The sequence below is a fragment of the Bombus bifarius genome, unplaced genomic scaffold, assembly GCF_011952205.1.
Source record: "Bombus bifarius isolate JDL3187 unplaced genomic scaffold, Bbif_JDL3187 scf7180000008014, whole genome shotgun sequence".
In the NCBI taxonomy this organism is placed as follows: domain Eukaryota; kingdom Metazoa; phylum Arthropoda; class Insecta; order Hymenoptera; family Apidae; genus Bombus; species Bombus bifarius.
In genome coordinates, this window is record NW_022884390.1 from 855,470 (window position 1) to 869,972 (window position 14,503).

General features: G+C 35.2%; 1 protein-coding gene across 5 annotated transcripts in view; it reads right to left on the reverse strand.

The window, feature by feature from the left end:
- LOC117206932 (soluble guanylate cyclase 88E) overlaps positions 1-14,503 on the reverse strand; it is a 36,897-nt gene that overhangs the window by 7,799 nt on the left and 14,595 nt on the right. For 3 of the 5 annotated variants that reach the window (XM_033446637.1, XM_033446635.1, XM_033446636.1), the window contains exons 2-7: positions 7,442-7,635; positions 5,989-6,202; positions 5,225-5,498; positions 3,771-3,894; positions 3,157-3,298; positions 1,290-1,416 (exon numbers count right to left, since the gene is read on the reverse strand). In XM_033446637.1, coding sequence (XP_033302528.1) covers positions 1,290-1,416; positions 3,157-3,298; positions 3,771-3,894; positions 5,225-5,498; positions 5,989-6,202; positions 7,442-7,609 — 1,049 coding nt within the window. In that variant the 5' untranslated portion in view covers positions 7,610-7,635. Of the gene's footprint in view, positions 1-1,289; positions 1,417-3,156; positions 3,299-3,770; positions 3,895-5,224; positions 5,499-5,988; positions 6,203-7,441; positions 7,636-14,503 lie in introns of those variants that run through there. The other 2 variants (XM_033446640.1, XM_033446638.1) reach the window with 2 other exon arrangements.

Here is a 14,503-nt window from a genome sequence, read left to right on the forward strand (position 1 = left end):
GTGCAGGTGCAAGTGCAAAGTGCAAAGTGCAAGTGCAAGTGCAAAGTGCAAAGTGCAAAGTGCAAGTGCAAGTGCAAAGTGCAAAGTGCAAGTGCAAGTGCAAGTGCAAGTGCAAGTGCAAAGTGCAAAGTGCAAGTGCTGCCAAGAAACCAATATCACGACGTTTCGCCACTGTGAAAATTTTAAATGTAAAAGTAGCTATGATTAGAATTGCGTATAACAATGTATCGTGCTGATAAATCTCTATGGATATCGCGTACGAAATTCGTCTCTCAGTCGACGTTAATTGGTAAAGCGCCGTTTGTTAAGAATTGTGAAAAGTTTATCGCTCCTTTTCTTAAGAACAACGACTGAAATATTAACATTCTGGGGCTTAATAAATAAAAAGAAAAGTAGAAACTTTCTAAAGTTTTACAGTTAACCCATTAAGGACCAACATTCGTCTGTGATTTCTTTTTAATCGATTCTCGCTATTTGTATCGTAATTATGAGAAAGAATTCCAAAAATTTGTTTAATATTCCTCTCTGGATGCTGTAATTTTTGTGGAATTTGAAAAAATTGAAGTACTCTATAGTACTGGAATAAACTATAATACTTGTTTGCTAGATTATTTTTCGTTTCCAATTTGTATAATATGTTCATTGTTCTAATATATTTCTCAACCTTGGAAAAATAATAATCTACGTCCTTTTAACAACGTTGAATTGTTTTACTTATTAATCACTAGTTAATCCTCTTACTTTTTCTTTTTCCCTTTTATTGTTATTCTTATTGCGTTAGGCTTTCGCCCGTTACAAGCATAATTAATAAACGGTAATAGGTAAATAAAAATTTAATTTAGAAAGAAGAAAAATAGATAAATAAAGATGAAAATAGGTAATACAAATTTAACAAATAAAAGTGAGAGTGTAACGATACTACAAAAGCATATAAATAGATGTGTTAGCAACAAGTAAATAACAGATTGCATCAACAACGGCTGAACAATCATCCCAATGATCCAGTGAACCCAACCATGAAATTATTGTACAGCAAATAAAAATACACAAAATAAAGGGACGTCGCTTTATACATCTACCATACAAATTTAACGACGTAAGTTAAATAATATCGATAATATCCATGTCAATTTATTGTATGATAGATTGCTCGTACGCAGATTATAACAAAAGAAAAAAAAAATGATACGTAACGATACCTCGATAAAATTTTCTCCGAATTTAAACGAAACAACATGTACATTAGGGCAACTTAGGAAGGCAGAAGTAATAAAGAAATGCACTGATACCTGCTAAAGTCATGCATCGATAGATCATTAATGTAGAGACCCGTTGCGATCAGGGAATTCAAATCTGGCATAACGGGCGTACCAAGATACATCATCATCTTCCAGTTATCCATGTATATCATCTGACCTAATGAACGTCGTGGATATTTGTTACAAAGGTTCAAACAATCAATGTTGAAACGATGAGATTGCTTTGTGTCTATCGCGTTCTTACGTTGTCTCGTATTTTACGAACGCGAAACACGCGGTTCACTGTATTCGTTTCGAATTAAATCGCTCGAAACGTTTACACGTTCGAATTCGGAAAATATTTTAAACTATACGTGTTACTCGACAATATGCGTTCTTTTTTCTCTAAATCGATGATTTTTAAATTGCAAACTAGAAGCTTCCATTAAATAGCAATGTCTATGTATTGCACTTTTGATACGTACGTAGTCTGTTCCAAAAGCGTGTGCAAGATTCATTTATAGAAACATTTCTGGGTAACATTTTTCGGAATTAGAACGATCGCCATAGTCGACGATGATTTTCTCTTTTCTTGAGCATATGGGTGTTTTACGGCCTCGGTGTTTCAAACGAGATAATAATTCTAGTATCGATAATTTGCTAATGGTTCTTCTCATTATTTCGCGTGTCTTAACGCCGACGAACAAGGCTATGTGTAACGTGAATATTTTAATAAACTTCCCAGTCTACGATTGTGCGAATGTTCTTTCTCGGAACTAACAATCTAAATTATAAAGCAGACAGAGTCGTTATCTTTGGAACAGACTATACGTAAAATATAGGAAATAGAGTAAGAGAACTAAAAAAAAATTTTTTTTTTTGTCACTATCGCCTATTAAATTAAAGAAAAAACGTTGCAAAATACGTGTCGTTCGAACTCAGTCGACATAACAGTTAACATAGAAAATCACCGCTATCTTCTTCGTGTTGCATAAAAATGATTTATAAACTTGCGAGACACTCTGCATGTACATAATTTCAGGCGACGCGTCAATTTAATCAAGAATTCAAATAAAAGAAAATATGGACAAATTATACTGCAATTACGTCATGCGAGGATGATACATTGAGAAGAAATTTCAAAGACTCTGATTAGGTTCATATTTGTTTCGCAAATTGACGGCGACGTAAAATCAATTTAAAATCGGCAAAGTTTTTACAGATAGTAGAACTTTTTAAGTTAAAATTGTTGTCAAAGTTAGCAGAGCCCTTTGCGTCGGTAGGCTAATTAATTCAACGGAATAATTAATATATTTACAAAAGCACGTAACAACGTGGCGATAGCAAGTAAATTTGTATAAATTGCAGCAATATATTATTCAATAACGTGGTATGTTAACTACAGCCCGATAACAAGAGCTACGATCACCGAGTTTATTAGGCTCGGTTAATTAGAAATTAATTAGAAAATATACGACTGCCCGAAGTAATCGATCGAACAATTTCTGACAGAACATCGATCGCTGCTTCGTGTGTTTCCCGCCTTAGCCGTGAGTCTTACAAAGAAAATGCTTGTCTTTCGCTAGAACCGTTCACGTACCTATTTCATATACATAGATATACGTTATCGTAAATAATATTTCCATCGTTCGAGGTGATAATGTCGAGGGACACCGATACACGATCTAATTTAAGCAAAAAAGAACGAGCCTCGATGTAACAGCGAATGTTTCGCCTCGTTGTAAGTGGAATATTTGTAAAAGCCTAAAACAGTACGAAAAATCGAGATATACGATACACGATATAAACAAATGGTATAGTGTTAAATTCTTTAACGAAACAAAATAACAGTATCAAGTGAGAGAATAATCGATCTTTACGAGTGTAAACCGTTAAATGGAAATGTCAAAGAAATTACCTTTCAATCTCAAGGTTCTGTCATCTACCGAGTCGAGTTCGTCGCTCAATAAAATTTCATTTTTCTGTCGATCCGGTGGCCGTTCTGTGAGAATTGGTTCCACGGTGACTAGCTCGAAGATATTATTCGTTCTGTTTAAAATCTGCAAAGAACAGGTCACGATTATTTCCGTGAATATGCGTAGCTTATTTTAACGATCTAATTCGATGTATGAACCTAATTAAAGAAACGAGACCTGAACGAAGATTTAAGTATAACACAAATTAAATATAACAATTTAAGATATTTCTTTCTTGTAATGTCCATTTTGCTGAGAAATGTGCAAAGGTTCGTGGTTTAAATATACGCAGAAATAAAAGCTATAGATGTAAATTATAACATAGAACAGGAGTAACAAGGAAAGACAAGATTTTGGCAAGATCCAATGAAGTAAACTGAGGAAAAGAGAGATTAAAGAATGACATAATGGTAAGAAGATATTACCAAAGGGAGATAGTTCGTATTGCCAGTTGAAAATAAAGGAAAGCTGAAAGGGATCAAGGAATAAAGAAAAGCACAGTACAGAATGAGCAGAGAGGTGAGAAAAATAGAACATTTTTTAAAAATATACGTACCGAGTGAAATTTGAATGCAATGAGTGGCCTGACAAGGTCGAAGAAGTGTGTAATCTTTTTGCCAACTAGATCGGGTAATATTACCATCAAGGAATTTCCGATACTCCTTACGATCATGTCTGATCTAAAAACGAAAGCTTAATTACGCGCTGTACACGCGGATCGATCGATAAAAAGATAAATAAATATCATTGGTAAAGATAGAAGCTTCACCAGGATAAGGAAAATGTTTTATTGTATTATTTATAAACGATGACAGTCTTGAGATTTTCTGACCGAGACGTTTCTGCATTGCCAGCATCGCAACTAGCTTCATCGGTGACCTCTAGACACGCACCGATGCTGTATCAGCTACTTGCAACGGAACATGTGCATTCTTTATATTCCAATGTTCCAAATGAAATAATCCGACAGTTTTCGAGAAGAACAAATTGCTTGACGTGTCGTCAGCGTTGCAACACAGCTTCGTCTAGACACGTCACCGATGCTGTACCAGCCAGTTGCAAACTAGCTGATCAACCGTGGAATATGTAGATTCTTTATGTTCCAATGTCCCAAGCAAAGTAATCTAAAGGCCGCTGTCCACGAAGGGTCGCGCATTCGTATGATCTTAGACTGTGAATTTTGCCAACGTTTCGAGGTTCTCAAGTAAAAGGATCGAGGTGGATAGGTCGTGATAGGCACTGCTGCTGGTGTACGAGATTTTGTCTTCATCCGGGTTGCCTTCTTCTCAGTTAGAAATCGCGTAAAAGCCCGGACTGTGAGCGCCGGGATTCAAACCTGGTCTTGAACGTTCGTAACCAGTCGCGCAAACCACAGCTCTGCCGTCGTCTGGCCGAGGATAGGGTCTTTGTGTAGCAATCCGTTGGAAAGTTTGCTGTCGAGTGCCGCTACAGGATCAACCTGTATCGTCCGTACAATATCCTCATTATTTATTGACAAATTGGATTTTCGTCGAGAACCTCGAAGTATCGCCGATGTTATTGATCAGCTGAAGACATCTGTCGGACGTGCATCTGTCATCGAATTGAGCCGAATTTACGTGGTTTCAGTTTGGCGGAACACGACGAACGAACGATGCCCTCGTGCTCGCCTGATCGGCGCAAGAAACGAGGACGAAGGCAGCGTCGATCCGCCGTGTTCCTGCAAAGTGAAAGAACATAAATTCGGCTATGACATCGCCGGTAACACGTTGCAACTATAAAGAACGTAGCGATCGAGGACGAAAGCGTGACATTTTAATAACGCGACAAAATGTGTCCTAGATGGATCGTCCAGCAGACCAAATGTCTTGCGCGTCTACGAAGCGACTCTGATGGACACGACGTTCCGCTGACGTTCGTGGACAGCGAGCCTAAGAGTTTGTAACAAGATTCCTCGGAACTTCACGGTTTGTTATTCGGTTTTCTTGATATTCTATGAACGAAAATGTAAATAAACTTGCTGCAACATACCCGAAAACGATACAAAAAGGAAATATTTCAAACAAGACGGAGGCTCCTATTGGCAAATGCTTCTCCTCGCGTGTCATAGTCAACGAGGCTTGGGTAAAAGCTCTGTTATCAAAGGTGAGCTGAAAAGTGACGTGCACGGTGTCGAATAGAATCTCCTCGCGCACCAGCTCGATCTGTAATTCCTTGTGATAAAAGTGTCGGGCCACCTCTCTTATCTGACCCATCGTGTAATAAACGAATCCGCGTCGTTTGCTCCTGTAATGGAGGGTCAGGCCTGCAATGCACGTAATGAAAGTAAATGTAGACCACGAATTCTATTCTTAGCCGATGATATTACGAATAGTCTGTTTTTTCTATTTTAACGCTTCGTAATTATAGACCAGTGAGACTGGGAGTAACGAGGATGACAGTTGATGATGAAAGAAGTACTTTTTGGCTAATAGACGCGTGCTCGATGCTGCTTTGTTCTTTCGCTGGTAAAAATGTAAAATCTACACACTCGCAAGGGTCACGCCGATCGACTCGGAAAATTGAAAATTGGGCAAAAATTACTTCTTGACGTTAAAAGCGCTATTTTTTGTAAACTTGCGGAAACGAGTGGTTCGTCTTTATGGAATTAAACGTTCTTCGTTCTAGCTGGACCAATGACGTCGCAAAGCTTATTATAAGAAATGCGATTGATCGTTTTGCTTTCTGAGATGATCGTGTGAAATGACGAATCGCGTAATTTCACGGTACATGCGATTCATTTGGAAGTTTTTTACCTTGCCGCGTCTCGTTCTCGCAAATAAACGAAGGCGCTCTCATCCTAGGGTAGGAGAATTTCAGATATTCGTGTAAATTGTCCAATCCATTAAGGAAATCTCTTACGTGACGCCCAAGTACTGAAAGCACACGATCATAACCGTACTGGCCAACGAATCCTACGAAGTGTACACCCATCTGATCGAAAAATTCTTTTTCCGTTACGCCAAGTACCTGCAGTACAAGTTAGAAATGTATTCGATTGAATTAAACGATATCAATACACAGGGTATACAGTATAAAGGTACGTAAGTGATAAGGTAGAGTAAAGCTTTTCTAATTAACCCATTAAAAAACCAGACAGTGAAATAGCACGTGATAGTCACGTAAACGTAACATTAGCGAGGAAACGTAGAAAGAAAGTGGTCTGTGTACTCTTTCAAGCTGCCTATGTGCAGAGTGAGTCACCTAAGAGTTTAAACTGAAATGTTCTCGATATTATTATAACCGATTAGCTGTTTTCGACGAGTATACTCGTCACGAAGAAACGGCAATGTTTCGTGTTGTAGCGAGCCCTGTAATTCAGTAGTAAAATTAAAAAACAGTCGTTTTATTACAATTCTTAATTCTTAATTCCATGTTATAACAGCCACGCGTACTCTGTGTTTGACGAGTATACTCGTCATCGCTTAGCTTTTGCGACATATTTTAGGTACAGGTTTTGCAGAGTTTTCAAAGAAGTCGAAACAGCTAACTGGTTAATTATATCGGAAAATGTATCGGATAAAAGTCGAATGGCTTCAAGGGAAGCATTTTTCTTTCGACGAAACTTTTTATTTGCACGTGTTCTTTTCTTCAAGTTTGTTCTTTTAAACAACGCGTGTCTCACCGATGTGTGTCTCTTAAATGAAAACTTTTAGTCTTAATGATATTCATTAACTATGCTGAATATGCCGAGATAAAATAGTCTTGCGAACAACTTGTTCGAAAAGCGAGTAGTTTTGAAAAGCAAATGTGAACTTGACCATCGAAAAATAGCCATGTTGATTTCATCTTCTTTTCATTGTACAAGAAAGAACATTTATTTACGTATTATCGTTTGTTTCCAATTTAAATCCAAATGAAAAATAAGATAAAACAATAAATTATCTCTGGCGTCGTTCAAACGACTTTTGTTTAAATAAGAAATCTTATTCGAGATTAAAATATTGTTTCATTATGTTATTTATTATTTAATTGGTAAATAGGACCTTGACCAACACTGACTATAACGATATACATATATGGAAATAACTTAAGTACCTAGCACAAGTATTAAGTACATAGCATTAGTATTAGTCTGATTAAACTTCATCGATACCTACTTCCACTAAATGTCCACTTATTTTTGTCTCCGACTACTGTAAGTCATGTGTTCCTTTTACAATCGATCATTAATCATGCACTTGCGCAACGAAATTAACAAACACATACGTGAATAGCCTTCTTCGCTAATCTCGGTATAAGGTTCTCAGGGTAGACCTGATGAACGCTGAAACTAGGTTGATCTACGGATGCTTGTCGTCGGATCTCCTCCCATCTATCTTCCCCGTACACCTGTCGTATGTACTCGGACATGTTTTCCAGAATTAGGCCGTACATCTTCGCTAATTTTCACTCGTTTCCTACTATAAACAGAAGAAGAAGAAAAAGTATAGAGAATGTAAAAAAAACGAAGAGTTTGATAGCTTGAGGTTCTTATTTCATTTTCTACGCATCGATCTTTCCGTTAACATCAAATGATGGGATAAAATTGGATTTCCAGTCAAGTTATACGATTTATCTTGTAATTCGCCAATTTCTGTTACGAACGATGCTTACTATTCGATGTAACGAAGTACAAGTTGGAAACTTGTTATTAGTGGCACGATAAATAGTACAATATTAAATTGCCACGAAAGTTCTTTTCGTTTTATATGGAAATAATGGATGCACAACATTCTGTGTTTTATATTATTTTATTGAATCATGTGTGGTCCATTTTATAATAGTAGAACGAAGTAATAGAAGCACAACATTTTATGTTTCATATTATTTCACTACATCATGTATGGTCCATTTTATAATAATAGAACAACATAATAGAAGCACAACATTTTATGTTTTATATTATTTCATTGAATCATGTAGGTACATTTTGTAATAATAGAACAAAATAATAGAAACACAACATTTTATATTTTATGTTATTTCACTGAATCTTGTGTGGTCCATTCTGTAGTAGTAGAACAAAACAATAGAAACACAACATTTTTTGTTTTATATTATCTTATTGAATTGTGTAGGATCCTTTGTGTAGTAATAGAACAAAATAATAGAAGTAGAACATTTTATGTTTTGTATTATTTCATTGAATCATGTAGGTCCATTTTGTAGTAGTAGAACAAAATAATAGAAGCACAACATCTTATGTTTCATATTATTTCACTACATCATGTATGGTCCATTTTATAATAATAGAACAACATAATAGAAGCACAACATTTTATGTTTTATATTATTTCATTGAATCATGTGTGGTCCATTTTATAATAGTAGAACAAAGTAATAGAAGCACAACATTTTTTGTTTTATATTATTTCACTGAATCATGTATGGTCCATTTTATAATAATAGAACAAAGTAATAGAAGTACAACATTTTATGCTTTATATTATCTTATTGAATCATGTGTGGTCCATTCTGTAGTAGTAGAACAAAACAATAGAAACACAAAATTTTTTGTTTTATATTATCTTATTGAATTGTGTAGGATCCTTTGTGTAGTAATAGAACAAAATAATAGAAGTAGAACATTTTATGTTTTGTATTATTTCATTGAATCATGTAGGTCCATTTTGTAATAATAGAACAAAATAATAGAAACACAACATTTTATGTTTTATACTATTTCACTGAATCATGTATGGTCCATTTTATAGAAGTAGAACAAACTAATAGAAGCACAACATTTTATGTTTCATATTGTTTCACTACATCATGTATGGTCCATTTTGTAGTAGTAGAACAAAATAATAGAAGCACAACATTTTATCCGAATTTTCGATTATCCGAGGTAAGCGCCGATCCGCACCACGCCGTTTTCTTAAAAACGAAAAGATCGATTATGATCGTGAAAGCCGATACGATGATTAGTCAAACTGTTGACGTAAAATATCGATCAATTGTTATATTGATCGCTACGGATGTAACATAATATAGATAGGATACAATATAAAGTTTGAAGTGGCTGCCCGTAAAATATTTTTCATCCGAAGACGAAGAGTCTTCTGCGAATGGGCCATGCAAGATTTATGACACAAAGCTCGTAATATTTCACCACTTTACATCTGTATAATGATTCAGCATGGAATTAAAATGAAATGCTTGTCAGATATGAGCGGAGTGCATTTGATTTATTTCCGAAATGCTTTACATTTCAAATGTTTCAACTTAATCTTCTTAAAATAGTCGATGCACCGTGTACAGAAAGAAGCAGAAATCCGAGAACGAAGACACGTTGAAACAAAGAACGATATATTTGTAAAAGGAAAGATCACATGGGGGCAACAAAATCGTAAAAGTTGTAAGAAGTTAACTTTGTGTCGCGTACAGTTGTAACGTTACAATTGAATCCGATAATAATCAATCTCGTGCCTCGGTGATGCACCGTAAAACGAAAACTAGAGGAAATGTTAGAAAATACTTTATTATTGAGAAAGAAAATACCTCGATATCAGCGTAAATTTCGTATTTCTTAAATTACTTCTTAAATTTTTATTCTCCGCTTTATTGTGTATTTTAATTGTGACGAATTAATGTGTATTTTAGTTGTAACGATAGAAAACCAGTTGATCATAGAGTTATCAATGATATGTCAAATACATGATACATACATGACATTAAGTTTAGAAAATTTCTTAAATTTCCTAAAACCATAAGCTTCTTGCAACTTAACGCAACGACAACAAAATAATTTAACAACAAACGAGATCTCTGAAGTGCGGAATGTAATAATACGTATTCTGATTTATATTTAACTAATGATATTGTTATATATACAATATATCTGCATATACAGTATATCATAATACCCTACACGTTTCAAATTAATTTCCAATTTTCAATTTTATTACGTACATTTAATACGATTAATATTCGACGTGTGAAAAACCGAAAGATTTGTTTCCAGAATTTGCTTCCTCCAAGAAGATAGTGTAAATTATCCTCCACATTTCGATTCATGAAATTACCCAAATATCTTTTGTGCAACTGAATTATTATCATAGCGATATCTGTTCTATGGTTTCATTTCGACTTTCTACCGTTCTATCAGATACACTTGTCAGATAACTGTCGATGACTATGTGCATAAGTAGATCGCTTGCGATATCTCGATAAAAGCGATGCTCTTAGAAACTTAACTTAACTTACATTTAATTATCCCGTTTCGAAAATAGATACAGCCGCTCGCAAAAGTGTTCGAACACTTAGCACGATAAATTTTTATCAACACGTTGTGCGCACTACGCGAAACATTCGGAAATTTCGTTGCCAGTGTAACGAGCCACTGCCATCGTCATTATAACATCGTGATGTATAATTGTAAACTTTGAAACAAATTTTTAAAAAATAATAGTAAACCATAGAAATTACGACAAATTTATTGCCAATTTTTTTACACCTGGTCAGAAATTGGTACGTGGCAATTAATACAATTAATGATAAAGATGATAATCATTCAGATATCGTGGCTTATTAATATAGCGAATGACCGACTGTTCAAATACTTTGGTCGTCTTTGCAAGGTATAATACGTACGTCCAATAGATATCTTCTAACGTTTATATAAAATTTCACATTCGTTTCAATTATTACGACTATGATCGAGATGGTCGTGTTCCGTTACAGTGAACTTTATATTTGAATGAAAATGTTTTGTACAGGGTGGTTGGTAACTGGTGGTACAAGCGGAAAGGGGGTGATTCTACGCGAAAAAGGAAGTCGAAATACAAATTTTTCGTTCGAGGCTTTGTTTTCGAGAAAATCGACTTTGAATTTTCGCTCGGTACGCGTGCGGTACGTTATAACGGTCTCAATGGAAAAATTAAAAAAAAAAAATTTTTATTCTATATTTTCGACTTCTTTTTTCGCGTAGAATCACCCCCTTTCCGCTTGTACCACCAGTTACCAACCACCCTGTATATAAAAAAGTTTCTAAAGGATCGCATATTTCAATTAATTTCAAGCGATCTTCTAGCCTAATTACGTTTAATGATTTTTAGACGATTTCCAATCCTTGTCATAAGAATAGATACGTTGCAAACAGTCTTGTCCGCTATATGTTAGATAATTGTGTTGTGTAATCTTACTGCGCGTTACGTTTAATTAGAAAATTTCGTTCCATCAGATTATTTTTCATCTCGCTTGTATCAACTGTTGGCAAATAAAACACAGTAAATATAAATATAAATATAAATGTCACAAAGTAGTTGTAGTAAGGTAAAAAAAGTGTCACAAAAGTTACAATAAATATAAATGTTACGTGTGATTCCTTCAAGATTCCAATAATTACAGACGATACTTACAGAGCTTACAGAATATTACGAACTGTCTATATTTCATTGAAAAGATCGTACATTTAAAACTTATCGGAATCGTGTTAATCATTGGATGCTTAAGTCGATGAGCCGTCAAAGATACGAATGGTAATGCTATTTTATATTCGTCATAGTAATATAGTATGTCTAAATTTATTTTTAAGTAATTAAGTAATTTATTTTTAACTTTTAAAATTATTACTCTCGATTGACCGGTCAATATGTCGATTCGATAACACGGAAATTTTTATATCGTTTCGTACGTTGACATGAGACCAATAATACGGTTAAAAAATTAAAAAAAAAAAACTATGCAATCCAAATGTAAAAAATTTCTAATCCGGAAAGAAAGGACCGAAGCGATGATAAATCAGGAAGAAATATAAAAAGTTTGGAAGAGCGAGTTGGGAATACTTTCGCGAGCCAGCTGTATGCAAATATCCGACGCAATCCGATTCACTTAACTCAACTATGTTAAGCAAACTGTTTATTACATCGCTTCTTGGCATTGATACCAGGTCGAATAATAGAAAAAGCTGGATTTTATATTTATTGCACAAAATAAACTTTAGAAATCTTCTCACTTGTCGCGATTTATTCTGGCCCGTTGCTGTCGCTGGACCAAGTCCTTTTACCATAACCGACGAAAATAACTGAAGATCAAGGAATTCGCGTTGGAACGATATTTCCCGAGCGATACGCGGGACGATTTTGACCGCTTTCGGATGCTCCTCGCGTTTTTCGATTATGATGATCACTGACCCCGCGCACCAAAGGACGAGGTCTGGCCGACGGTTTAGCTTGAATTAAAATCAAGCGTCCATATAAGTAAGAGCCTGGTTATTATTAGACCGTTCACAATTTCGCTCACGTATGCACCTTTACCGATGGATATACGCGGATAGGTTCGCCCGCGGATGAAAAACGAGAGTCCACCTTCCTTTGTGGCCGAGCGTAGCTGCACGATTTTTCAGCGATCGCTTTTACTTTTCCTAGCGTGGCAGAATTTACCGAACGTCGATCGGACGAATTTTCAAGTTGCGATAAATAAATAAAAAAGGAGAAGTTTGACTTTGAGTAATTACTTTATCGATCATCGTATTTTTAATATTTACTTTTTTATTTTGTTATTGGTCACTGTTTATATGGTAATTCTATTTCGTGTAAATTATTTCTTTTTTCTTTTTCTTTTTTTTTTTTATCGTATTCCACGTGTTATTTCGTTGAGCTACGATTTACAGCGTCTGACATTTTTAACGACAACACGTAGTGTTAAAAGTTTTATCGTTTCGGTAAATTTAGAAAATAATCGAATTTGCTTCGGAATTTTACTTTCGCGTGTTATTTCAATTTTAATTGCGTTTAAACTTCATCGGTCGATCACTTTAACTTTCAATCGCAGTTAAATTTTTAGCATTTCGTTAAACCTTTGTGCTGCGAGTTATTTCTCGCGAAATAATTACGATGGAATTTGTAGAGATTTTGCTTTGCAATAATTAAATGAACAGGCGAGTTTTACATTGTGCGCGTACAGAAAACGAAACGATTTCAATGTTAGCATAAATAACGACGTATGATCAAACGTCGCGGTTCTAGATCGTAGAGACGATATTACGCAATTTCCAAAAATATACAGTTATTACATTATCTACTAATTTAACTCGTCCCATGCAATTACGTGTTTCCACGAAACCAGCTGAGAAATATTCACGCTTAATATTTATTCTGTTAACATTGGAGACGAACCAAAGGATCAATTGGGTCACGTTGACCTATTAAAAAATCAGCAAGGGTCGTTAATGCCACCGATAATTAGAAAAATGTTCATTTTCATTTCGACATTCACAGCAACATAGCTATTTATGACTTTAATAACTGACTTTTCAAAATAGAAGAAAAGATGCTTAGAAACATTTCGAATTTTAAAATGCCGCTTCTAACCTTAATACTTTGTTAAAGAATATGTGCTAATTGTTCCCGATTTAGAAGATTTCGTGGAAAATAATTCGATTAAATTAAATTCTTCAAAATTTCATCAATCCCTCGTTGAATGTGCTTTTATAAATAACAACAGCTATCGAGCTTTTCCAACGCCTACTTTCATTCCTATTAACTCTAAGGGACCATTTCTCTTCTGCTCTCAAATTTCTTCTACTCCGATCTTTCGTCAACGTTACGTAAAAAAGGAAAGAACGTCTTTCCCCAAAAACCGTCTGTTCGAAAAATTACTTACGATCGTTCAGGTCCAGTCGATCTTAACGAGCAAATCACAGCACCGTGGAATTCAAAGAAATTGTCAATTATCGTACATTATCCTACAGATTATTGGAAAAGTGGACGAAATTGAAAAACAACGTCACCAATGCGAAACGTTCAAGACTAGTTTTATTACCAAAGATCAAAATTTCACTCGCGTTTCGATTATTTGCCGATGAAATTATACCGTTCACGATGCAAAACTATATCGCTCGAATTTCGTAATACCATCGATACTCTCTTTCTCTCTCTCTTTCTTTCTTTCTTTCTTTTTCTCGCGATAAATTTCGAACGATCAATGGAAGCACACATATCTGGCAACCGCATCTGCAACTTCTATTTATATGATGGACTAGCGGAGGACCGCGGAGTCACTAGAAAAATATCCTGAAATAAACACCCTCCCTATTAATGATTTTACTTTAACGAGCAATTTCTGTTGTGAACGCCGACTACGATCGGTCCAACTTTTATCCGAGGCTTCTTACGGCTTTCGATGGAAAAGAAATTTTCACGCGTAGGATCGTTTATGCGTGTACCATTCGATGGAAATACACATTGGCAATTTTCTGCAGATTTTCTTCTCTACGTCGTTCCAACGTATAGCGTTACGAACAAATTCTAGGACTTTAATACGTTTAAAAAAAAACAATTTCATTGG